At 46.2% G+C, this 25,652-nt stretch overlaps 2 protein-coding genes across 19 annotated transcripts in view; one reads left to right on the top strand and one right to left on the bottom strand.

Annotated features, from left to right (window-relative positions):
* SMC4 (structural maintenance of chromosomes 4) overlaps positions 1-18,553 on the top strand; it is a 28,198-nt gene extending 9,645 nt beyond the window's left edge. For all 13 annotated transcript variants that reach the window (XM_085587397.1, XM_085587396.1, XM_085587392.1 and 10 more), the window contains 19 exons: positions 6,277-6,441; positions 7,608-7,735; positions 7,953-8,093; positions 8,815-8,965; positions 9,270-9,434; positions 10,167-10,400; positions 10,951-11,136; positions 11,626-11,787; positions 11,930-12,155; positions 12,252-12,331; positions 12,931-13,083; positions 13,186-13,312; positions 14,156-14,345; positions 14,847-14,991; positions 15,528-15,701; positions 16,134-16,316; positions 16,868-17,100; positions 17,499-17,682; positions 18,252-18,553. In XM_085587397.1, the coding sequence (XP_085443523.1) occupies positions 6,277-6,441; positions 7,608-7,735; positions 7,953-8,093; positions 8,815-8,965; positions 9,270-9,434; positions 10,167-10,400; positions 10,951-11,136; positions 11,626-11,787; positions 11,930-12,155; positions 12,252-12,331; positions 12,931-13,083; positions 13,186-13,312; positions 14,156-14,345; positions 14,847-14,991; positions 15,528-15,701; positions 16,134-16,316; positions 16,868-17,100; positions 17,499-17,682; positions 18,252-18,440 (3,216 nt within the window). In that variant the 3' untranslated portion in view covers positions 18,441-18,553. The remainder of the gene's footprint in view (positions 1-6,276; positions 6,442-7,607; positions 7,736-7,952; positions 8,094-8,814; positions 8,966-9,269; positions 9,435-10,166; positions 10,401-10,950; positions 11,137-11,625; positions 11,788-11,929; positions 12,156-12,251; positions 12,332-12,930; positions 13,084-13,185; positions 13,313-14,155; positions 14,346-14,846; positions 14,992-15,527; positions 15,702-16,133; positions 16,317-16,867; positions 17,101-17,498; positions 17,683-18,251) is intronic.
* On the bottom strand, positions 1,358-23,037 carry TRIM59 (tripartite motif containing 59). 6 transcript variants are annotated; one of them, XM_085587452.1, is made up of 3 exons: positions 22,903-23,037; positions 22,570-22,704; positions 11,503-20,163 (listed from the first exon to the last, which is right to left on the bottom strand). In XM_085587452.1, the coding sequence occupies exon 3, from the start codon at positions 20,158-20,160 to the stop codon at positions 19,000-19,002; it is 1,161 nt and encodes a 386-aa protein (XP_085443578.1). In that variant the 5' UTR covers positions 20,161-20,163; positions 22,570-22,704; positions 22,903-23,037; the 3' UTR covers positions 11,503-18,999. The 6 variants fall into 6 exon arrangements, 5 of the variants coding, with proteins under 5 accessions (XP_085443578.1, XP_085443577.1, XP_077641879.2 ...); XM_085587451.1 differs by having other exon boundaries at positions 22,872-22,982; XR_013340534.2 differs by lacking the exons at positions 11,503-20,163; positions 22,903-23,037 and adding an exon at positions 1,358-6,765 and having other exon boundaries at positions 22,570-22,865.
* Positions 23,038-25,652: the final 2,615 nt, after the last annotated feature.

Here is a 25,652-nt window from a genome sequence, read left to right as displayed (position 1 = left end):
AGGAAGGAAATTCTGTCAGGTTTTTCACCTGCTCCTGTGTGGAAACAATGTGGGAGTCACTTCCAGGGGAGTGGGAAGGAAACGAGGGAGAGATTTTCTTCTCCTTTTGAGATAAACCAGAAATTCCCAATTGTTGAGGTCTGTGCTCCTGATGGGAGCTGAGGCTATAAATGGGATTATAAATGGGATCATAAAATATCTGTGCTGCCAGCATTGGGAACGAAGAGAGGATTGTTCCTGTAAGAAATTCTGCAGAAAAACATGGAAAAATGGGAGGAGAAAATGAGTGATAATTGAAGAATTTCTTTAGAACACCCCAATAAATCAAACACTGCAGGTTGGGTTTGGCTTAAATTCCAAAGTGATTCTGGATTTTCACTCACTTTGTGCTCTTATGTTAAACACAGGAATGTCCTTAAAACTTGTAAATTTATTTCCAGAATGCAGAATTGCAGTTTTGTGAACATGACTGAATGTTGTATAAAGGCTCAGTCTGAGATTTTCCTCATCTCTGGCCAGTGGTGACATTGCAGATTTTTATAAGTGCTTTTATTTTGTACTTGACTTTATTTCCCACTCAGTTTTCCTGAAAAGGAAGAGGTTTTGGTGCTTTTTCCTCTCCTGTATATCCACCATGTGGTAAAAATGAGATAGGATTGCAAGCATTTAAATAATAGCAACAATAACATGGAATTACAGGAAAAAAATCCCAAATTAATCTGTTGTAACTTCCCAGAGCTGTGTTACAGCAGGAACATAATGAGGTTATGGGAATATTGTCTCTCTCAATACATATTCCAAAATCCATGGATGCAGAATTGCAATTCATGGGCAAAGCTTTGCAAGATGGGATAAAATAAATAAACTGAAGATACAGAAATTTAGGACTTTTTGTTGCCATTCTCTACTGCTTAAAAATGAGAGCTACTATTGTGGTAAAGTAGGGGGGGAAAAAAACCCCAAAGCCAAGTATGAGCACATAAAAGAAAAAAATTGAAAACTGGAAGAGAGGGTGAAATCAGTGGAAGCTGCAGACAGAGAAAGACTTGTCTCATTTTGCTGCCTAAAGCCTTTTGAAGAGAAAAATACACTTTTGGTGCCTTGTTATAAGAAATTGATGGCACAAAAAAGCCAGGAAATAAAAACGTAGTGAGAAAATAAAATTCCACAACATCCAGGCTACTTTTCCTCTAAATTCCCCTTGCATTCTGCTGCAGTTCCAGGTTGTGTCAGGCAGGTGGAACTGGAGCTGAACAGCCAAAAGCTGAACTCAGGAGCAGGAACGGTGGGCTAAAGGACCCAAGGAAATACAGGAATTAGACTTGGAGTTTCTCTTCCAAATGTCTAGAAAAACAGCTTTATAATAAACATTCCAGATGTTTTAATGGGATTTTTCCTTTGAACAAATCCTGTGTCACTCTGGCTTTGCTCCTTGTGATGCTGAGGAGTTTTCAGCTCCTGGAGAAGCTCTTGCAAAAATCTCTTCACTTCCATTTGCTTCAGGGTTTGAGAGAAGTGAAACATTGCTGTGCTCTGGAAAACGGAGTCAAATAGAATTTGACTTTTACTAAGAGAGGTTTGCCCTGTACTGGGTCACTTTTGGCTCAATTCCATGGTAAAAAGTTCAGAAAATGACTGAAATTGGGGTGTCATTTGAATTAAGATAGTTTTTTTTTTTTTTTTTACATTTGGACAAACAAATAGATTTTAGCTCTGGCTGCTCTAATCCTCCACAAAAATGTGAGTTAAGGTGGTTTTTACAACTGCAAGCACTGCTTACATTAAATTTGCATTGCCTATGCATTTATAGTTCTATTTCATTACAAATATCCTTTAAGCTTGTGATGCTTGAGAAATTCAATTATGTCCTAAACACTGCATCCAGGTATTAATTCCATTTCATTTATGTCATACCATAAAATTGCAAACTGATTGGTGTAATACTTGATTTAGAAAGCAAATTATATATATTGATAAGTTACAATACTAAGGTACTATTATTGTTAAGTATTAATTTACAGGATAATTGGAATTCAGCTGGAACGGTTGGGTTACAGTAAAGTTTACGAGATTTTGGTCTCAATAAGAAAACTTCCTTTTATGAAGGTTTAAAAAACCTTAAAAGATTTTCTATTATAAAAGTATGCTGATGTTACAGTGAAACTACTAAAATATTGTTCTGAATTTCAAAAAAAGTCTTAAAAATACAAAATATACCTAAAAATACCACGTATCATAATCACAGTTGTCATACATTAAATTTTCTGGTGGTTTAATGGGTTCTTGAAACAAATTAATATATTTTGACCTGTCCCCAACCAGGTAAGGTTCTCCTGATCCATAATGTTGCATTTTCCAGGAAATATTTCCTCTAAAGCCGTTTCTTCTGAGCACAACTGTGATTTTCACTTCAGTCAGATGTCACATTTCTCCATCTCTGATAAGTGGTGGAGGGATCCCCTAAAAAAAAAAAAAAAACAACCCAAAACCTAAACCACCACAAGTGCACCACAAAATTCCCCTCAGAAACCACCCAAACTTCCCTGAGCTCTGCCCAGGGCACGGTGCATTCCCAGCTACTGAATTCCAAGCTATCCCAAGGTCCTCAGCTTTTAAAGCTGAGCTTAAGACAGCAGAAATTGAGACTCCAAAATCCTGGAAAGCTGGTTTTACCTCCTTGGTTTCATAATTATTCTGTGGGACATTGGCAGAGAGCTCTGGGGGTGCTGCAGTGACAGTTTGGACAAAACTCAGGCTGTTCAAGGTGCTGCCTTCCCAAAGCTTTATCCCAAATACTCAGGGATGAAAAGAGGAAGCAATAATCGAGAAAAATATCTTCCTAAGGTTCTCCAGAGCTCATCCTGCCTGAGGGCGGGGCTAGATGGGATTTTGGGGAGGAATTCCTGCCTTGGGAGGGTGGGGAGGGCTGGGATGGGATTCCCAAATCCTGAATCCCTGGAGGCACCCTGGCATAGTGAGAAGTGTCCCTTAAGGCCCCTTCCAACCCAAAAAGTGCAGTTTGTTCTCCATGAAGAGTTCTCAGCTTGCTGTCAGTGATCTTTCAATGCCAGAGGCTTTTTGCCATCCCTGTCTGTTCCAGAGCAGAGCTCTAGGATGGAATGTGGTGGCTGGATCCCAAAACTGCCTGGTTCTTGTTCTGCACTCTCCCAGTGCCCCACAGTGCCAGTCACAGCACCAGGGGCTGGGATCCCTGCTGGATTTGTGACTTTGTGCCATCACACTCCAGAGCTGTGGGGAACAGGAGCCAGTCCCTCCCACAGGGAATGTTCTGGAACACGGTGCAGCCAATGGAGTTGCCTCTGTAGGATCTTGTGTCTAGGCCACAGCTGCAGGAAAAGCCTCATGAGTAGGTCAAACCTCTTTATCAGGAGTTAGAAAACCTCGCTAAATATTCCAATCTGTATGTGCCAGAAAACCTCAGGTTAGAGCTGTGGTGAGGATCAGCTGTTTTCCTGCTTTTAGAGAAAATAGTGCTTGTGGGCAAATTCCGAATTTTAAACCAGTGCTGGAACGTGCTGCTGGTGTTTCCAGTCCTGAAACTTCTTTTAAACTTTTTCTCTTTACTTAAGTACAATAGAAAATTAAGTTCTTAAATTGAGGAAGTATCTTAAACATCACAGCTGTGAATTATTCAGCTGTGCAAAGGACACAGGTTCCAAATTGCAGGGATTTATTCCTCCTGCTCTTCAGCAGAGGAGCCACTTCCAGCTGAGCAGGGCTCTTGCCTTATTTTACAGCCTGGTCTCTAAGCAGGTTTGTCCTGATTTGTCCCAGGGCTCAGCTGATGGCTTGGAAATGTTTCCCCAGATGAGGTGGTGGTGTAGCATTCCCAGTGGTTGTTCCCTGAGGAATTCTGTGGGAAATGAACTGCTGGGATGTGTGTGATGCTGCAGAGCTGGCATTGGCCACATGGATCCACATGGATGTGGAAGACTCCACACGCTGCAGAACCCAATTACAAAATGGGTTTGTAATTCCATTTAGAACTCTTGCACTGAGTGTAGAACCTTCCCAAAGGGCTTGGTGGGTATGGGAACGTGGAATCCTGGCATGGCTTGGGTGGGAAGGGACCTTAAATCCCATCCAGCCCCACCCCAGCCTTGGACTGGGATTCCTTTGCATTCCCAAGCCCCAGTGTCCAGCCTGGCCTTGGGCACTGCCAGGGATCCAGGGGCAGCCCCAGCTGCTTTGGACACCTGTGCCAGCGCTGCCCACCCTGCCAGGGAACAATTCCCAATTCCCAATCTCCCATCCAGCCCTGCCCTCTGGCAGTGGGACCCACTCCCTGTGCCCGGTCCCTCCAGCCCTTGTAAACATTCTCTCCAGCTTTCCTGCAGCTCCTTCAGGCAGGAAGCTCACAGTTCAGGCACCCTGCATCTTCTGCAGCAGATCCGAGGCTGATTTTCCCAGGAATTTCTTCCCTCGTGGCATTTGGTTCCTTGTTGGCATTGCCCATGGCTGGCTGTTGACATCCATTTTGATTGTGTGAGCAGAGCCTGCATTTCCTCTCAGTTTTACACATTGCTTCCTGTGCCGAATCCCTGAGCCCCAGGAAGACAACCGAGGGCAGGAATTGCACAATTCCAGGGGTTCTGCTGGAGCCTGGGCAGAGCTGGCAGTGCCAGCTCCGGGGAGCTGCCCCAGCTCCTTCCCTCAGTGCTCCACAAATGTCTGCCCCGCCTTGGTTTCACTTTCACAACCTCGGGGCAGCTCAGCGCTCAGAGAGAGCAGGGAGCCCTGGGGCTTCCAAATCCACACTTCATGGATCGAGTAAGGAGCACTGCTAGTTAATTAGGAAACACTTAAATGCAGCTTTAGCAGTTGTAAAATGTTCATATTGCCCAGAAGAGCAGGGACAGGTACAACCTTTTTACTCTCCTTTATCAATGAAAGGGAACCTTTCATTTCTTTTCTGAAAAAATATTTTTAAACTTTTTTCTGGAAATTTTTTTTATTTCTTAAATCTGGGCTGAACTAAAAGGATTTCTTTATATATTAATAGTATAAATATTAAATAATAATGCTTTATTATTTAATTAACAACTTATAAATACACTTATTTTTACCCTCAATAAGCAAATAATTAACTCACATTAGTGGGCTACAGAGAACCCTGACAACTGCATAATCTTCTTTCTTAGAGGTGGTTAATTCTGTTTAGCCAAATAATGAAAATATGATTCATTCCTTGCTTGTCCATAATTGCCATTTTCCCCTGTTAAATGCAAGGTGGGTTTATGATTTACACCACTGACCACGAGGGCTGTGAACCCAGTGTAAAAACCTCCCAGTCCTGATCAGCAGGGAGTTAAATCTCTCCTGTGGTTGTTTCCTCGTGGATGTAAACAGAGGAAATGCTGTAATGCAAGAAGGAGAAGGACTTCTGACAATCCCAGAATAACTGGGGAGGTTGCACAGTTTCCTCCCCCAAGAGCTGACAGGCAGTTCTGGGGAGAGAATCCACACTTTGTGGCAAGGGAGCAAATGGGTAATTGGGGTTTTATACAATCTAGCAGCAGTTATTCACAAATTGATTGTCTTGCTTTTTGAGATGTGCAAGAAATAAAAATAAGAGTTGGGTTGGGCTTTTTTGTCTTGTCAGACCTGCAGCAGTAACACAAACTGTCTTTGTCACTGGCTGTTTTATCCTTTCTAAATCTTACTTCTGAAAATTCAAATTATTTTTAATACCACCTAATCAATTAAAATTAATGCGGTTCATAAAGGCAAATTACAAAAAGGAACCCTCTTATCTAAAGAATCCTTTTCACCAGGAAGCCTCAATTAAATTCAATTAAATTAATTCCAGTTCCAGTTCATCCATCAACCAGGATTTTATGGACTTTCTGTTTCAAAATAGATCCTTCAGGGACTTCAATCCTGATTCAACTCTCTTGCCAAGGGCCTGCTTTATTCTCTTTTTATTTTAGGTTGGGGAGACACATTTTGAATCTTTAGAGAATGAAGGAACGGTCAGACCTGAAGGGTGGCTCCACTTCACCTTAGAGAGGAAATTTCTCTTCATATTCTTTGTTTTCCCAAAGAAATGGGAAGGTTGGACTTGATCTTGGACATCTTTTCCAACCTCAACAATTCTGTGATATTCCAGTTTGAATAATTTTAATTGCTGCCTTATTTTATTCTTTTTTTAAAACATCTCATGCTCATTCCATAGATTTCTTTCAGAATACTTTCCCTATCCCCCGAAAAAAAATAAAATTTAAGACGAGCCCCACCCAACTTTTGTTTCCCAAGGGGGAGGTGGAGCAGATTGCCATGATGAAGCCCAAGGGGCAGACAGAGCACGACGAGGGGATGCTGGAATATTTGGAGGATCTGATCGGATCGGCACGGCTCAAGGAGCCCATCCAGACCCTGTGCCGCAGGGTGGAGCTGCTCAACGAGCGCCGCGGGGAGAAGGTGAGAGCAGCTGGGGAGAAAAGGACCCTCAGAGCTGGCAGAACCAGGGGACACAGCCTCGAGCTGTGCCAAGGGAAATAGAGTTGGGTATTAGGAAAATGTTTTTTACAGAAAGGTGATAAAGTTCTGCCCGGGGAGGTGGTGCAGTCACCATCCCTGGGTGTGTTTAACAAAGCCTGGATGTGGCTCTGGGTGCCAGGGTTGAGTTGAGGTCTTGGGGCTGGGTTGGACTTGATGATTTTGAAGGTCTTCCAGCCTGGTCATTCTGTGAATTCGGTGAACTCTTGGGGCATCCCAAACATCCCAGCATTTCTGCACGCAGCCCTGTGGAGAGTTCAAAATGCACAGAATTACTGCTGATGCCTCAGGTTTAGCTTTTCTATTTTTCACATTCTTTGCTGCTTTAGTGTGGAGTTCTGAGCTTCACATGATGGGATGGTGAGCTCTCCTCACAGAGCAGGGAGACAAAACAATTCCTGCTCCAGCTGGGCACCAAGGACAAATGATCCAAACCTCAGCCCAGGAGCACAAACAGCGTGGGCTGGAGAGAGAAAAACAAGCAGGGTGGGACTGATGGGCTGGAGCTGGAATGGGACAATGAACTCCAAGGTGCCAATGGAGCAGAACTGATCCCAGGGAGAGCCCCGGGAGCACTCCTGCATTTTGGGACCATTTTGGGTCATCTTGGGTGCAGCCCTGGCTGGGCTCTGGTGCTGCCCAAGGTGGATCCATGGAGGAGATCCTTGAATAAATCCCTGCTTTATTCTGGGACTCTGCCCAGCTCTGCTCCAGCTCAGCCTGCACAAGGCATCATTGCTGCTGCTAAAAATCCTGCTTTTGTAATTTTATTGGTGCATTTAGTGCTAAAAGGACTAAAAAAGCTCTAAATAAAATCAAAGTTTGTTTTTCTTCATGTATCCGTGGTAAATCCTGTGGCAGACTTGTTTTAAAGGTAAAACAACACCTGTAGTTGTAGAAATTAAATTTAAAATGGCCACTCAGAAGGTTGAGATAAAGGAAATCACCATACAATTGCCTTGCAGAGGTAATTCATGATGCCATTGTTCCAGAGGATTTGTGTCCTATTAAGGGTTTGGAATTTTGTCCTCATGGTTTCCTCCTGTAGTGCTGGCCCTGCCTCAGCTCTGCTCCTCTGTTTTCTGCAGTTAAACCGAGTTAAAATGGTGGAGAAAGAAAAAGATGCCTTGGAAGAGGACAAGAATAAAGCCATTGAGTTCCTTTGCTTGGAAAACCAAATATTTAAGGAAAAGAATCAGTTGTGTCAATATTACATGTAAGTAATTCTCAGGATTTTGGGTTGGTTTTAATGTGGTGGGGCTGCTGTTAAACTTTGCTTCAGTATCTCTAATTAAAAATATTTTCCATTTCTAACTCCAAATTATTGTTATTTTTTTATATTTTACATAATTCTGTTGTTACACTGAGAATTGGAACTGGACATTCATTGTGAAGATGGGGAAAAGTGAGAATTTATTGCTTTATTTTCCTAGCCATGACCTAAAGAAACGAATAAATGACCTGGAAATGCAGAAGGAGAAAGTTAATGAAGAAACTAAAAGTGTTAATGAGAAAAGCAGTAAACTTGCAGAGGAAACCAAAACCAAGAATAAAACTTTGAAAGAACTTGAGAAGTGAGTACTTTAGGGATGTGTAGTTCTGTGTTTTACATGTTTCCCACTAAAAAATATAATTATCTGATGACCAGAGTCACTTCTGGTACATCTAAATACACAAAGAAGCATTTAAATTAATGCACAAAAATAAATGAAATACACAAAAATAAATGAAAGCAAATGCACATTGGTTTAATTTGGTCTGGGTGAGATTCACAATTACAGTAAGGAAATGTCTGATCTTTTTAATGGATTTTAAATATTTCTTTGTATTGACTATACAAAAAAAGAATTAGTACATACTTTTTAGATTTACAGCCCTAATGCTTAAGGACATGGATTTGGGAATTTTTCCTGGATTCCTCATGGATCATTTATGCATAAATTGTGTTTCTTAAAGCTGCTTTGCCTGGGTGCTTATCCCCAGTCCAGCTGCAATATTGACCTGCTCACCCTCAGGAAGTTACTGGGGAGAGATGGGAATTACTAATTCTGTCAAGAAAAAAAGGAAAATTTCTGAAAATATGTTTAATATTGCTTGGGTAGTTGATCATCTTCTGATGGAGCATCATTTTCCCAGGGAAACTACTGGGAATAAAGTGAATATTGGGTGTTATTAATAATAAAACCTGAGTAATATTAGTTTAATTTTTTCATGTTGACTTATTAAACCAAGCTTAATAAGCCTTATTTTTTTTTCTGTATGAAATAATTCTTTTTTTTTTCTTTTTTCCTCCAGGAAATCCAATAAAATTACACAGTTTATAGAGGAAAAGAAAGAAAAGTTCACTCAGTTGGATTTGCAGGATGTGAAAGTGAGGGAGAATCTCAAACACACCAAGAGCAAGGCTAAAAAACTGGAGAAGCAGCTTCAAAAGGACAAGGAAAAGGTAGGGGTTGGATGAGCTGGACTGGCTTGGAAAAGTGCAGTAATTTTGGGAGAAAATGGGAAGGGCACGATGAAGGTGGGAAATGGGGTTGGAATTATTTTAATCAGATATTTTAAGCCATGAAATCAGCCCAAGGTTTCATTTGCTAATCACTCACTGCAGTGACCACTCCATGAGTGGAGTTAATTCATGGAGCTGTGTCACCCACTTGGTCCCTGAGAGGTTTTGGGCTGCCTTTGGATCCAGGAGGGACTCAGGAATTCCTGTCCAGCAGCACAGGAGCTCAAAGGCCTTTCCTGTGCAGGTGGAGGAGCTGAGGAACATCCCCTCCGTGAGCACCAAGGCCATCGAGGACGCCACGGCCAAGAGGGACCAGCTGACAAAGGCCAAGGACAAGGAGGAGGCCAAGCTCAGGCAGGTCCTGGCCAGCCTGCAGGAGGACACCAAGGGAATCCAGAAGGAAAAAGAGGTTTGGACAGGCAGGAATTACCCACCTGCTGTAACTTCACTCTTCTGAAGGAAAGCAGCACCAGGCACTTGTAAAATGCCATTTATTGACAATTCCACTGTTCTCGTGGCAATTCAGAGGAGCCTTGGTGGGAAATGAATCTTAAATGAATAATTACAGCTAATCCCTTGGCTGTTTTTTGACTGCTCAAACATTATCAAGTAGCTAATTTATAGATTTAATATAAATAATACACTCTGTTTTTCTGCCACCAAAACATTTAAGCCAGTGGTGTTGCTTAAGTAAATAAATACATATATTCTGGAATGATCTGTTCCCAGCCTTTCCCACACTGTCTGTGAATTAATGGACAACTACTACATTTAGTTATTGGTGGTGTTGTTCAGTAGCTGGAGGCTGGAAATTTATCTTGCAAATGTTCAGGGTTCTTTTCTGTCCTTGAAAACGTGGATTCTCCATGGATTTGAGCTGTAATTTAGTTTAATATGTAGGGCTCCTCCCACCTTCGAGAAAACAATCCAAAGCTGGTATGGAAATGCTCTGTGATAACTCCCTGAAGTTCTTTTATAATTAGGAAAAGCCTCGTTAAATTCCCTGCCATTAATGTTGATTAATGAGGCAATGCTGCTTCTCCCAGAGAAGTGTTCCCTGCTGCCAGGGCTGGAAAATCTCACCCCATGTGCTGTCCCCTGTGCCCACTGAGGGGCTGAGCTGTCCCTGCTGTTCCTGCAGGGCAAGGAGCAGGAGCTGATGGAATTCAGCAAGGAGGTGACCGAGGCCCGCGCCAACATGGAGATAGCGCAGTCGGAGCTGGAGCTCTACATGAGCAAGTACAACTCTGCCCTGGCTCAGCTCAGCCAGGCCCAGGAGGCCCTGGAGAGCACCTCCAACACCCTGAAGGAAAGGAAAGCTGCCATCAGAGACATTGCTGAGAAATTACCCCAGGCTGAGCAGCAGCTCAGGGAGGTGAGCCTTGACTTTCCCATTTCCAGTCACACACAAACCAAAGGCCCGCTCTTCTCTTTGGCAGTAATCGTGCTGAAAATAAACCACGACCCATCTTCTCTAAAACATCACTGAAAAGCTGTTTTCTAATACTTTACTGGTGGAGCAAATACTGGATTTCAGACTTTGTTAAGCCAGTGTTGACTTAACTTAAATCCTACATATTCCTGCAAGGGAACAGATTTAATTTGATACTGAGATATGGCTGCATTTCTGAGCCTTCCTAAGGGTGCTGAGGCCCTGGCACAGGTGCCAGAGCAGCTGTGGCTGCCCCTGCATCCCTGGAAGTGCCCCAGGCCAGGCTGGACGAGGCTTGGAGCACCTGGGACAGTGGAAGGTGTCCCTGCCATGGCTGGCACTGGGGGAACTTTAATGTCCCTCCCAACTCTAACTATTCTTTGAATTTAATTTCTTGCTCCTCAATCATTCCCCAAAGAACAAAGCCATGCATTGAAGACTCCCTGGATCCAGTAGATTTTGGGAGGCTAAGCCAATGTCTTTGCACCCCCAGAAAGAGAATGCTGTGGAGAAGCTGGAAAAGGAAGAATCCAATACCAAGGATCTCGTGCGAAACCTGCGCCTAAAAGTAGAGGAAGCCAAAAGTTCTTTAGCACAAAGTCGCAGCCGAGGAAAAGTGCTGGAGGCTCTGCTCCAGCAGAAGAAATGTGGGAATATTCCTGGGATCTATGGAAGGCTGGTAAGTGTTAGAAGGCTGCTACAATTCTAGTGTGGAACTTTAGAGGAGCTGAGTGGTGTTCCTGTGATGAAGTGTGGGACGCCTCACTTCCCTGGCATTAGGAATTTGGAGAGGGATGCCTGACTTCCCTGGTATTAGGAATTTGGAGAGGGATGCCTCACTTCCCTGGTGTTAGAAGTTTGGAGAACAGAGCTGTAAATCCCATGGGCTTGCTGTAAAATCAAACATTTTCAGTTCTTTCCAAGCAATGTTACTTTAAAGTTCTGAAAATTCAGAGCTGAGTTTTCCATTCCTGTTGCACATCAGTGTAATTATAAAAGTGCTGGTTTTGTATTCTGCAGTTTTTGTCCAAGGAGAATTACCCTGTTTCAGGAAAATCAGTTTATTGCAATTTTAAGAAGTGCATTCACAGATTTACTGGGACACGACTCAAAAGGGCAGCTCAGGTGCCAACTAATGAGTGTTTGCCCCTCGTCCCTCCATTCTCAGGGAGACCTGGGAGCCATTGATGACAAATACGACGTGGCCATTTCCTCCTCGTGTGCAGCCTTGGATCACATCCTTGTGGACAACATTGACACTGCCCAGATCTGTGTGAACTTCCTGAAGGCTGGAGGGATTGGAGCTGCCACCTTTATAGCCCTGGACAAGGTGAGTCCCATCCTCGGGAAAACAAATCATTTTACTGTTAATTGCAATCTAATTACATTTGTTTTGAAGCCTTAACATCCCATAGAATAACCGGGATGACCTCAACATTTATCCCAAAGATTCATTCCTTGATTTCCTGTAGATGGATGTGTGGGAAAAGAAAATGCAGAAAATCCCAACTCCTGAGAACGTCCCGCGGCTCTTTGACCTGGTGAGGATGGAGGACCCCAGGTTTCGTGTGGCCTTCTACTTTGCTCTCAGGGACACTCTGGTGGCCAAAAACCTGGAAGACGCCACCAGAATAGCATTTGAAAAGGAGCAAAGGTGGAGGGTGGTAACCCTGCAAGGACAAATCATCGAGGTGTCAGGTACTGCAGCCCCACCGGAGCTCCATTGGAAGCACTTTGTGGGTGATATCACAGCCCAAGGAGTTCTCTGAGCTCTTTTCATCCCTTTTTCGGTAGGAACCATGACTGGTGGGGGAGGAAAAGTCATGAAGGGCAGAATGGGCTCCTCAGTTGTGACAGATGTCTCAGAAGAAGAGGTGAGTACATCATGGAAATGGAATTCCAGCAGAATTCCTTCGTTTGGCCAGCTCTGACACATGTGTGCCTTTCAAAGCAGCAGGAGCAGTCTTGGATGGAAGATAATTAGAAAAGGTTACAAAGCCAAAATTCCCAATGTTAGCAGAGTTTCGAACGCTTTGAAGTGCATCAGGGATAAAAGGGTTGTCATTGGCAGGGGCTGCCCAGGAGGTTTGGAGTCCCCATCCCTGGAGGTGGCACTCAGTGCTCTGGGCTCAGGACAAAGTGGTGACCTGGCATAGGCTGGACTCCCTGTCCCGGAGGGCTTTTCCAGCCTCAGGGATTCTGTGTTTGTTCACAGCCCAGCCCATTATCTAATTCAGTCTCCCTTTGATAGCTTGGACATGACACCATTTTAGAGGAGCAGGATACCGTTTACTTTTCCTGCTGAACTTCATTTAGGTTTTAAAAAATCTGGAGTTTCTCTTGTTTCTCACTCCCCAAGCTGAAGTTTCTACTCCACTTTCTCCTGTGTTTTAAGAGCTGTTGAGCACAGGGATGAGCCCTGGCTTGGTTTTGTCATGGTGACACCAGTAAATAATCCTCTCATTCTGTGTAGATCAGCAAAATGGAATCCCAGCTGCAGAGGGATTCCAAAAGAGCCGTGCAGTGTCAGGAGGAAAAATCCCAGCTTGAGGAAGACATAAGGAAACTGCAGGTGGACATCCGGGAAATGAGGAACACCTTGGAGAAATACACAGCAACTCTCCAGGTGAGAATCCCTGAGCTGCTCCCAGCTCAGCCCCACACAGGCTGCCTGCTCTCAGGGAGTTTTCAAGGACAAGATTCCAGCCCAGTTCTGTGTTCCCTGCAGGGATTTTCTGAGCAAGAAATTGCTCTCAAAAATCAAATCAAGGAACTCGAAGCCAACGTTGCTGCTGCTGCTCCAGACAAAACCAAACAGAAGGAGTTGGAAAAAGCCCTTGATGGTTATAAAAAAGGTACATTTTTTGGAGAGGGGATTTCAGATAAAAGTTGTAGTAATCTCTTTTAGCAATAGAGGAAGGAATGGGTTTGGGTTTGTGCTTCAGTTCACTGTCTTGGTTTGCGACCTTGTTTTTCTAAGATGTTTCTAGAGATCAGAAAGTAAAACCCCTTTTCTTTGAAATTGCTCAAGTTCATGTTTTAGTCAAGCTAAAGTAAACATGAATTTCAGTATTTTGTTCTTTACTTAGATTTTTGTGGTTGTATCACACATTCATAGAGAAACTTAGTTTAATCAGGGCTAAGAATTGTTAATGAGGAGGCAATGGTATAAAAGTCAAGGGAAGGTTTTTGCCTTCTAACCAGGCTCTGCCATGAGTCTATAAAAGAAACCCCTGCATTCTTTGTGGGAGCACATCCCTTTAGTGCAGTGATGCTGTTCAGCAGGGGCAGGAACCACACAGTCACACCAACTCCTGGGAAGTGCTTCTGGCCAGTTCTTGATATTTACCTTTTGAGCATCTTCCTGTTAATTAAATGCAAACAACGAGCTTGGAGTAACCTCTAATGCACCACCTCATGTATTTAAGTACTCTGTGCACATTAACTAATCCATGTTGAGTGGGTTTTGTGGCAGGAGAGCTTTGGTGGAGCAGTGGCAGAAAGAAGCGGGTGGATTTTGTTTGTCTGTTAAACTGTGGTCATTTGTCACAACGTGGGGGATATGTGCACTTCTCAGTAGAGAAGCAGAGCAGAGCTTCCATCTGAAATCACTTCCATGACTGTATCCCTTCAATCCTGGTGCCCTTGAGCAGTGCCAGGCTGGCACAGGGCCCCTGACTCCCCTTTTCCACGCACAGATTATGGGCGTGTGGCTGAGCAGGCCGGGAAGCTGGAGGAGGAGGTGAAACGGCTGCACCAGCTCATCATGGACACCAACAACCAGAAGCTGAAGGCTCAGCAGGACAAAATCGATAAGATTGACAAGGAAATTGATGAATGTTCCTCAGCCATCACCAAGGCTCAGGTGGCAGCCAAGAGTGCAGACAGGTACAGCACAGGGAGCCCCAGGCTGGAGCACGCAGTGTCTGTGCTAAGCGGGGCTCAGGGAGGGAAAGGGAAGTCAAATTTTGTACTTTCTAATGGTTTAACAGTCACATTTAGTCAGCATTTCTCTAGTATTTGCCTGAATTATTTCTTGAATATTAACCTAAACTGAAATATTAGGAGAAAGTCCAAAATAGCACTGGACTGGATGTGCTGGAGCAGTTCAAATCTGAAGGGACTGATCTTATTAGGAGCTCTGTCAGGAAATAAAATGGGATCTATTTTTTATGGGAGCTCACTACTCCATAGAGATTCCAAACTCCTAAAGAAGAAATGAAGTCATTTAGTGAGGTCTGGCTGCTGAGGAAGACAACTTTATTTTCCTTGGATTCCTCTGGAGTGTGGGAGCTGGTGCCTAAACCAGCACTTCCTCCTTGTTGCCAGTGAAATTGTGCTCCTGGGTTATTTGCTGTGAGGTGCACAAAGCTCCCTGTCCCTGGGCAGGAACCTGAAGAAATCTGAGGAGGCTCTGCAGCGCACGCAGAAGGAGATGGAAGAAAACGAGAAGGAAATGAAGAACTTGACAGCAGAGCTGACAGCACTGGAGGAAAAAGCCACCGAGGTGATGAACGAGTGCAGGCAGGCTGAGGTGAGTCCTGGGACCACTTTGGGCTCCAGGGAAATCAGGGAGAAGAGTTAAATCCTCCCTGATACCCATTCTCTCTGCAGAGCAGCCAGGCTGTGGCAATGGTGTATTTTTATTTTTTATACTCACCTGGAAATCTATCCTAAGTCTCCCCAAAGAAATTGCTGGGTTTAAAAGTCGCTTAAACATAAATTTTTACACTTATGTAGGATTTTCCCATGTAGATCTCTGTGAGAGAGGGCAAAACCAGGATGGCTGAAATGCTTTCAAATAAATCTAAGATTTGATGTATTTTATCAGCTAAAAATGAGTGTAGGACCCATTTGATTCAGATCTGGAATGAAAATACAAACTGCAGCATTTTCTCAGTCATTCCAGAATTCAGGGATAGGTTATAAATCCAAGAATATTTATTTGTTTCCATCCATAGCCGTGAGTAAATTAAGTGAAAACACACTTTGCACCCAAAAAAGGGGCAGCATTTTTGTGGGTGATTGATTAATGCCCTTTCTGGGGGCATTTGCCATTTTTCTATTCAGGAAGCTTTGCCAGCAGTGCAGGAGGAGCAGAAGAAATTACTCCAGGAGATGAAAACTATTCAAGATGCTGAACATGCCCTTCAGAGTGAGGCTCTGAGCATCAAGCTGAAAATTGAACAAATCGACAGCCACATTTCCACCCACCAGGGAAAGGTTAAATACTGGCAGAAGGAGGTAGGGAATGGTTTAGTTCCTAAAACTTATGTCAGGGAATTTGTGGAATGGTTTGGGTTGGGAGAGACCTTAAAGCTCATTCAGGGACACCTTCCACTATCCCAGGTTGCTCCAAGCCCTGTCCTGGCCTTGGGCACTTCCAGGGATCCAGGGGCAGCCACAGCTGCTCTGTGGATCTCAGGATGAACCCTCAAAATCCCCTTAGAAAACAGAGCACTTGGGAGAAAATTCCTCTTCAGACCCCAGCTTATTGCTGTGTATGCAGGACCAGGACAATAGGATACAGGGAATGTATTCTCTTTTTCACATCCTATTTTTAAAGGGACTTGTGGGAAGAATCTTGGAGTGTCTGGAGATCAGAAGCTTTCTTGTAGTAACCCAGAAAAACCTCCTGTTAGAAACAGCTTCCCAGGCGCTGTGTTTGCATTGCAGATCTCCAAGTTATCCCTGCACGACATCGAGGGCGAGGCCCCCGAGGAGCTGCGGGTGCTGAGCCAGGAGGAGCTGGAGGCGCTGCAGGAGCCCGACGTGCTCAGCAAGAGAATCGCGCTGCTGGAGGCACAGCGCCACCAGCTCCGCCCCAACCTGGGCGCCATCGAGGAGTACAAGAGCAAGGTACAGCCCCGCGGGCACGGCCAGCCCCGGGCATTCCGAGATCCCCAATCCCCCTCCCTCCCTCCTTTTGGAAGCCTGGAATTTGCCTGTTCCTGTTAGCAGCTCGTCTTCAGCCAAGGAAGCTGTTTCTAGGAGCTTCCATGTGCCTTTTGTGTCCCACACCATCAATATCAGGTGACAGCGACTTCCTAGGTGATCTAGAAATCTTTTCCAACCTAAACAATTCTGTGATTCTCCTGGGAATGTTTGTTTAACAGACTCAAGTCTTCACAGGCAAGACAGACACACAGTACTCAGATTTTGCCCTCCTCACATCACTAATAGTGAACCATTCAGCAGATGAAGTCTTCTTTATTTTGACACACGTTTGGTTTTTATGTTTTCCCTCAGCAGGAGAGATGGGAAAAGAGAGACAATCTGGGGGTTTTGTTTCAGGGCTGTTAGCCAAGCTGGGAAAAGGAACGTTCAAATGGTAGGAAAAGTGATGTAAACACTAAACTGAGGAGGCAGCTGCTCCAAGTGCCCTTGGCTTTGGTTGTTTTCCCCTGCAGGAAGAGCTGTACCTGAAGCACGTGGAAGAACTGGACAACATCACCAGTGAGAGGGACAAATTCAGAGAGGCCTATGAAGAGCTGAGGAAACAGAGGCTGAATGAATTCATGGCAGGATTTAATGTCATCACCAACAAGCTGAAGGAGAACTACCAGATGCTCACACTGGGAGGGGATGCTGAGCTGGAGCTTGTGGACAGTCTGGATCCGTTCTCAGAGGGAATCATGTTCAGGTTTTCAAAATGCTTTATTAATTTTTAATCATAGTCCTTTTTCAACCTGTTTTTAAAGCAAATGCTCATTGACCATCAGTGAACCAAGACGGGCACAATGTGGGCAAATAGTGACAGAAACCACAACATTGTAGCTCTCAGATTAATTTGTTTCTCTTGGAGAAATCAGGAACTAAGCAGTTGGTAAGCTCTGAACTCATTTCCCAGCACTTCTCAATTCCCAGGTCACTTCATTCTGCCTAGGGAATGATGGCAGTGTTCTGCCAAGAATGCTCCCAGGATAAATCCATGAACTGGGAGTTCAGCTGGGCAAGGCAGTGAGGAACAGCCCCGTGTTACCCAGCTGAGCTAGGCAGAGATCAGTATTCCTGACAGACCCAACTCTTGCTCTGTTCCAGCGTCCGACCTCCCAAGAAAAGCTGGAAGAAAATCTTCAACCTGTCAGGAGGAGAGAAGACCCTGAGCTCCCTGGCCCTGGTGTTTGCCCTGCACCACTACAAACCCACCCCGCTGTATTTCATGGACGAGATCGACGCCGCCCTCGACTTCAAGAACGTCTCCATCGTAGCATTTTACATCTATGTAAGTTCCTCATGGCTCATCCTCCTGAGGGGCTCCCCCTCCTCCAGAAGGGACAAAGTGGCCACACAATTCCTGGCAGATTTAAGGTCTGGGCTGCTGCAGTTTTACTGCTCCCTCTGGCACACACAGACTTCCCCCAAAACCATCGGCTGCTGTCAGAATCCACAAGTTTAGCTGTTAATGATGTCTCCATGGATCCAGGCTCGTGATTTCCTGAGTTTCCTTGGATTTATACTTCCATGTCATTCCCACCAGTGTCTTTTATCTATATCTTAATTAGTAGTAATTAATTTCTTTCATGCCTTTAAAACTTTTGCCCTCAGCACATTTAATCGAAGCAAACCCCTTACACGGCTCCAGTTCAGGTAATTAAACACTGAATATTCAGTTATTATTATCTGCAGTTTTGGAAGCAAGTGACAAAGATTAGGAGCAGCTACTTCAGATTAGGGAAACACTTGGAAGTTCCCTGCCTGCAGCTGCAGTTTTAAACTTGGCTTTGTGTGCCACAGCAGGACAGAGGGGATTTTGGGAATGCCAGGCACTAACACAAATCACTTCTGTTTCAGGAACAAACCAAAAACGCCCAGTTCATCATCATCTCCCTGCGGAACAACATGTTTGAGATTGGAGACAGATTAATTGGGATTTATAAAACCCAGAACACCACCAAAAGTGTGGCCACCAACCCCAAAATCCTGGCTCTGAAAGGACTGGAGGAACTTGGTCTCCCTTTGGGCAGTGTAGCCCAAACATAGGGAGGAAGCAAATTCCAGCCCCATGGCTGCTGTCTAATCATTTGTCTGATTTCATTTTGTATCATAGACTTTGTTTTGTTTATAAATTCTAAATAAATGTTATAAAAATTTGATCTTGTTAACATAAATCCAGCATCAATAAATTCCAGTTTTTGAATGTCATTCAAAAAAATTGAGGAAAGGGAGATGGATGTAAATTGGTGAAAATAAGAATGCATCAGGTTGGGCAGGGGCAGCACCAAAGACACAGACAGCAATTTAAGGAATCAGTGTAATTTACTACATAATTCAAAAGTGCCAAGAGTTACAGGAGAAGCTCAGCAGTGCACCTAATCTTTGGCAGAGAATTCCAGCATGTTAAGGACCGAAATTCCGCAGCTGTGGATCAAGGCAAAACTCGCCTCTCCTCACCAGAAGTGAATCAGAACTGTAGTTCAGAGGGGATCCATGCAATACAGAAAAGGGAGGATACAGAAACAGAACAAGTGTAGAGCTTTAACAATACAGCTTTTAAGTAGAAACTGAAAATAATGCTGGATTGCTGCATGAGGTTTTCAATCTAAACAGCCGACTCCTGCATTGGGGCCTGCAGGTAGGTGCAGAAATGCTGATAAATGCACAGCAGGAATTCCCAGAGTTGCGCCAGAGGAGCTGAGATGGTGTCACATGAGATTTCCTCATACCATAACATCGCAAATGAAATCAGGAGCAGCAGAAAACCATATGGGTCCTTGTGCCATAACAACAGAAGTGAAGTCAGCATCAGTATAAGAGAAGGAATCGCAGATAGTGCTCGATTTCTACAGCTTTTGCGAGCCAGGCTGAGCTTTGGCGTGCGGATCCTGTGCACCTGCCCTATTTCAGTTGGAGACCACATGTACTGCAGCACCTTCTTCATCCTAGGATAGATCTCCACAGGTTCAGGCTCCGGGAGCTGCCTCAGCCTGAGAGCGTGGAGCCGCAGCTGCAGCTCGTTCATCTTCTCCAGGAAAAGCAGTGGGGACTCCTCCATCACAAGGGCCAAGTGCAGCTCCTTTAGCTCTATCTCTTCTAACTTCAGTTTCTCCACCTCCTCAATGAGGGGATCGTATTTCTCCAAAATGCGGCTGTCGAGTTCATTCAGTGCACTCAGCAGAGCTGCTTTTTTGTCCTCCAAGACATCACCGAGTTCCTTAAAATACTTGAGCACAGCTTCCCTGTCACTCTGCAGGGTGCTCTGGCACTGGGCCTTCTGCTGCAGCAGCCTCTCGGCGCGCAGGAACACCTCGGAGCGGCACGGATCCGCCAGCTGCCCCAGGAGCTGCCCCGATGCCACCCTGGCTTTCCTGTAGGCGCTCTGGAGGTCATCGATGTTGTGCCCGCGGTGCTTGCCGACGGTGATGCACAGGCCGCACACCAGCTGCCGGTCCCGCAGGCAGTAAATGTTGAGCGGCTGCCGGGGGTGCGCCCCGCACGTCCCGGTGCTGCCGGTGCCGGCCCGCTCCTCCTGCTGGCACTTCTCGATCACGGCCTTGAGGGCGAAGTTGATGGGCAGCGCCTCGATGCCGGCGGCGGGCACGGCCACCGCAGCCCTGCAGCTGGGGCAGCTGAGGCCCGCGGCGGGCTGCAGGAGCTCCCGCAGGCACGGCCCGCAGAAGGTGTGCGAGCACGGCAGCACCCGCGGGTCCACGAAGGTGTCGCAGCAGATGGGACAGGTCAGCTCCTCCTCCAGCCGCTCCATGGCCTGCGGGGACACACACACACACGTGCGTGGCGGCCACAAGGACCCGCAGGACTTCGCAAGGCAAAAGGAGCTTGTTCCAAAGCGCTTCTCTCTTCTGTAGACAACACCGTGAACATTAATTCCACTGGTCTTAAAAGCATTTTACCTGGTTGCTACACTGGACTTGGGTCAGTGGGGTAGAACATATCTATAAACAATATGAACAGAAAGCAGGATAATCGATTGTTTACATTCCTCTCGGACTTTAGCCCAGGCTTAGCCTGGCAGAAATCTTTCCTTTTTTCTCTCTGACTGAACTGAGAATATCCCCACACACACAGGCAGCGGGGATTGAGCTCTGCTCACAGCAGTCACCCACGAGCCCCAGCAGCACATCTCCTAACCAGGAATTCCCTGCCTCAGCACCTGGGGGGGAAAAAGGATGGAAGTGAGCAACGGTTCAAGGAGCACAGAAATCCCAAGCTGCACTCAGAGCATTCACCCAACCGTATCCAAATCATCCATAGCCAGCCCTTAAAAACCCAGGAAAAGCAGCAATCTGCCACTAAAAACTGCTTCCAGTGGGAAAAGCCAGAACTAGAATTTCTGAAGAACCTCAGAGCTATGGAAATTTTCTCCCTCCAGCAGTAACGTTTTCAATGGAAGCAGAAGTACAGATTTTTTTCTTTTCCCCCACTTGTTTCAAACGTTACTTTTGTAACATGAAATAGTTATAAGTTCACTAAACAGTCACGCTGAGAAGCTCTCAAGGCTCTGGCACACAAAGTCCAACTCAGCAGCCCTCAGAGGCAACACCACACCAGGAATTACTCCTGTCGCTTTAAGCACCAAACTGAAAAATTAACTTTCACTTTCCATTCTCTGCAACGTTTCCTTGTTCTGTTTCCCAGCCAAGTGAAATCGCACTGCAAAGTCACAAGTAACACTACAGCCCGTTTTCATAACAAATTACAATCCTGCTTTTCCTTCTGCTAAAAACAGGGAAATTGGTACCAAAGTTCCTTCTCTTTGTGCCACACTTTTGTCCCCGTTCATCGGTTCCAGCCAGCTCTGTGGCCTTTGCTACAATGCAGAAATTGTCAGAGCATTCAGGATCAAAGCCCAGGGTCTAACGTGAGATCTGCAGCTGGGCTCAGGCTGAGGGAAGGCAGGAGCTGAACAGCCAGACCCAGTTCTTTGGGAGCTACATCAGCACAGAAATAAGCCTGGCTTATCTCAGTGGCCTAGCCAGGCTAGGGTCGATCAGGGCGGGCAGCCTGGGCTGCTGACTGAGCCCCTGGGCTGAAATTGAGGTGAAATGAGGCCAAATGATCAACTGTGATGTTTTATTAATGGCAGCAGGAGTTCCAGCTTTGAAGGAGAGGAAGGAAAGAGAGGAAAAGCTCAGGATCAGCACCAGGGTTCCCACACTGGTACAGGAGGGAAATTTCCTTCCTAAAGAACACACATCCAACTTACCTGAGCTATGGAAAGGGTGAGAGAAGGAGTTGTTTGCTGCCAGAAAAGGAAAACTTTCACCAAACGTCTCTTGGCTGTGTCAGGAATGCCCTCAGAGCTGCAGGAGGAACATCCTCCCCAGCACATGGAGCTGTCCTGCCCCAGCCAGCCCCAGGCCTGCCCTGCTCCAGGATTTCATGAATGTTCATTTACTGACTGATTTCTGCCTGCAGAGTGCATTGAAAGGTCGGAAACAGACTGGGAACACAACGGAAAGGACAGAGAAGACACCACAGAGTTCAGCAGAGAACAGAAAAGTTTTCCAGGGGAAAAAAAAAGCAGCAGGAAGCTGGGAAATGCTGGTTTTATCTGCCACAGCACAGACACTGCTGTGGAATCCAGCAACCACCAGCGTGTAGGTAAATAACTGCTTTAGGGGACAATCCCACCCCATGCCACTGTGAGGATTTAAAAGGTGAATTTGGCATTGGATAATGGCTGTGAGAGCCCATTCCAAGGGCAAAGCCCCCCCAGGAACGAGAGCTGCCAGCAAAGGAAACATCTGCACTCTCCAGATGTGGCACTGCTGAGTGCAAACCAAGGCACAGCCAGGGCTGTTCTCTGCTCTTTTAAAGTCAGAAACAATTCAGTGCCAGCCTTGGCTTGTAAGGAATCCACAGCAATTTTCACTCAACTTTGGTACTCTGCCTCCATCTCAGAGATGTTTCAAGACCGGTACAGGCAGCATTGCAATGCAGACATTTACAACAGGAACCTACGCTGGGAATTTTAACAGCAAACTTCAAGAAAGCAGGAGAAACCAGGGCAGGAATTTGGGTCACTGTGGGTCCCTTCCAAAACCCTCAGGGCATTTTATGATTCTATATCCCGCTCTATCTTTCGGTTCCATTGCCAAGAGTAACTCTGCACCCCTTGTAACCGTGTCGAAGCCCCCGGCCATGCATTTACCTGTTCTTTACCGCCCAGCCCCGGGCACTGGAGCCGGAACGAGGAGCACACACAGCTCCGGCTGTCCCCTGCACGAGTGGCCGGGAAAGGGATCCACACCTGGAACCTGCGACTCACAGCGACAGGGACGAGCTGAAAGACGAGAAAGGAGACTCGGAACCACGCGGTGCTCACCGGGCCGGGCCCCTCGGGCTGCGGGGGAGCACCGCCTGGGCGGTGGAGCCGCTCCGGGTCCCGGTGCTCGGCGGTGGAGCCGCTCCGGGTCCCGATGCTCGGATATGCAGCCGCTCCGGGTCCCGGTGCTCGGATATGGAGCCGCTCCGGGTCCCGGTGCTCGGATATGGAGCCGCTCCGGGTCCCGATGCTCGGCGGTGGAGCCGCTCTCGCCGCCCCGCTCGGTAACGGCCGCGGCCCTCGAATGGCGATGGCGGGAGCGGGGCAGGAACGGGCGGAGCCGAGGAGGGAAGGGATGGAGGGAGGGACGGGGGAAGGATGGAGGGAGGGACGGAGGGAGGGGAGGGATGGAGGGAGGGACGGGGGAAGGATGGAGGGAGGGACGGAGGGAGGGATGGAGGGAGGGAGGGATGGAGGGAGGGATGGAGGGAGGGACGGGGGGAGGGATGGAGGGAGGGATGGAGGGAGGGACGGGGGAAGGGATGGAGGGAGGGATGGAGGGAGGGACGGAGGGAGGGACGGGGGGAGGGATGGAGGGAGGGATGGAGGGAGGGCAGGGCCGGAGCCGCCGCCGGGTCCCGCCCTCGGCCGGCGGCAGCGCGGCGTGGGGCGCTGCGGTGGCGGAGCCGCGCGGGGCTCACCGGGCGGGACCCGCGGCAGGGCGTGGAACCGCGGGGCTGAGCCCGCTCCGGGACACGAGGGGATGGAACAAGGAGGGGATGGAACAAGGAGGGGATGGAGCAAGGAGAGGATGGAACCGCGGAGGGGATGGAACAAGGAGGGGATGGAGCAAGGAGGGGATGGAACAAGGAGGGGATGGAACAAGGAGGGGATGGAACAAGGAGAGGATGGAACAAGGAGAGGATGGAACAAGGAGGGGATGGAACAAGGAGGGGATGGAACAAGGAGGGGATGGAACCGCGGAGGGGATCCCGCTCCGGGACCCGCGCGGATGGAACCGCGGGGCTGAGCCCGCTCCGGGACCCGCGGGACACGCAGGGGGAGCCGCGCGTTCGTCCCCGCTCCGCATCGCAACCTCATTCCTCTGCACAAAATTCACCCTGAAGGCGGAAAACGGGAGATGCGGAACCGCAACTTAATTTAAATGATTTATTCTTTCCTCTGAAGCTCATTTATCTGTGCTGGGCTCGCTGAGAGGTTTTTAGGTCGTGCCAGGACACAGGGCAGGGCTGGGTGGGATTTTGGGAAGGAATTCCGCCCTGGGCGGGTGGGCAGGCCCAGAGGAGCGCCCAGTGAAGGCTTTTCTCATATTCCACATTATTCTCTATTAATTTACAGTTCACAGAAGTTGTTCTCAGCTGTTACAAAGTGAACTTGAAAGAGAAATGGAACTCATTTAATGTTGTGATGCAAATCACAAGGCACCATCATTCCAAACTTACCTAAATGTGTCTTAAAACTACGCTGTAGAGAATATTAGACACATATCTGGGAAACAGCCAGAATTACATTGCAAAAAATAAAAATCCTCAAGCTCGAATCACAAATTACCCAACACATCAGGAAAACCATAAGGGGAAAACTACAGGAGCAGAAAATAAGGGAGCTTTTGACAATAATTCACAATACTGAGAGTAAGAACATATGTTGGTTTTCATCTATTTGATGTGCTGAAATTAAGATTTAAGAAGCAGCGTTTCAGGTGCAAACTGGCACTCCAGGAATTAAATCAGTGATTAAACCCATGGTCGGCATTGCTGATAGGAAATCTGACCCTCACCTGCCTTTCCATCAAATTCCAAAACTCCTGGAACACATTTACCAATAATTGGCATTTCAAGTTTCCCAAAATTGCTCCTTTTCTAGTAAGAGCAGCTTTTAGTGCTTTATAGAAATTTAAAATTGAAAGTATTGACATTTTAATGACAACTTAAAAAAAATTCTTCCTCAACTTTGGGGCACACCAAACCAGCAGGGTAAATACAGGATTTATAATGGATCCACTGGCAAAAATGGGAATTATTTGAGGGAAATGAAGCTCCCAGCCACTTTCTGTGGATAATATTCATTTTATAATATGAATTTCCCAGCGCTTTCTGAGCCCCCTGAGTTTTGTGGAGCAGTAGCTCCAACTTGCCGCGGGCGAGTTTGTAAACTCGACGCGTTTTGCCGAGTTTCCTCTCAGCAGGATTTGCTCCAGATGAAAATTCCTTTAATCGCTTCCAGCCAGGAGCAGCTCCCTGCCAGGGAGGATCCATCCCCAGCCCAAAGCGCCAAAATTCCCCGAATTTTCATCCCAAAGTCAGGAATGACTCTGCCAGGCTTTCATTTGCCTCGAAATCCTTTTCATTTGTTCCGTTTTCTGACTTTCTGTGCAGAAATCAGGATTTTTACCAGCCTGTCCCACTCCCAAAGCAGAAATTCACAATTCCTGGGAAGGAAGATGGGATAAGCTCTGTGCAGGGAAGGCTGGAAGGAACCAGGGAAAATTCCACTTTCAGCAGAGAAAGGATCAAAACTTCTCAAGAAACCCCTTTCAGCTTCTTCCCAGGTCCTAAAATTCCAGGGCACTTGTTTTATTTTTTTTTCCTTAAAATAAAAATTCCCACCTGGCACAGCTGATTTGTGGATGCATTTTTGCCCTTTTAATATTTTAAATCTTTTTAAAATTCGTTATCCTAAACTCAGATGAAAAGATAATTTTCTACTCTAAAATACAGGATAATATTTACTAATGCATAATATATTACAGGATAATATTTCTACTCCAAAATACATTTATAATATGTATTTTAAAACACATATTATAAATAAGGATACAACATCCAAATTCGGTGCTCAGCATTCCCAAGTTAATTCTCGTTTATATCCCAGGATTCCCCAACAAATCTCCCTCTGCATCAGCTCAAAATGCAAATTTTGGGAGAAAAACATCAAAAAAGCGGCTG

Source organism: Lonchura striata, chromosome 9, assembly GCF_050655825.1.
Source record: "Lonchura striata isolate lonStrDom1 chromosome 9, ASM5065582v1, whole genome shotgun sequence".
In the NCBI taxonomy this organism is placed as follows: Eukaryota; Metazoa; Chordata; class Aves; order Passeriformes; family Estrildidae; genus Lonchura; species Lonchura striata.
Note: the sequence above shows the minus strand (reverse complement) of the source record. Positions and strands in the feature narration are given on the sequence as shown.

Bases quoted from the DNA above. Each gene is read 5' to 3' on its own strand.
- TRIM59 (XM_085587452.1), bottom strand. From the start codon at position 20,160: ATGGAGCGGCTGGAGGAGGAGCTGACCTGTCCCATCTGCTGCGACACC.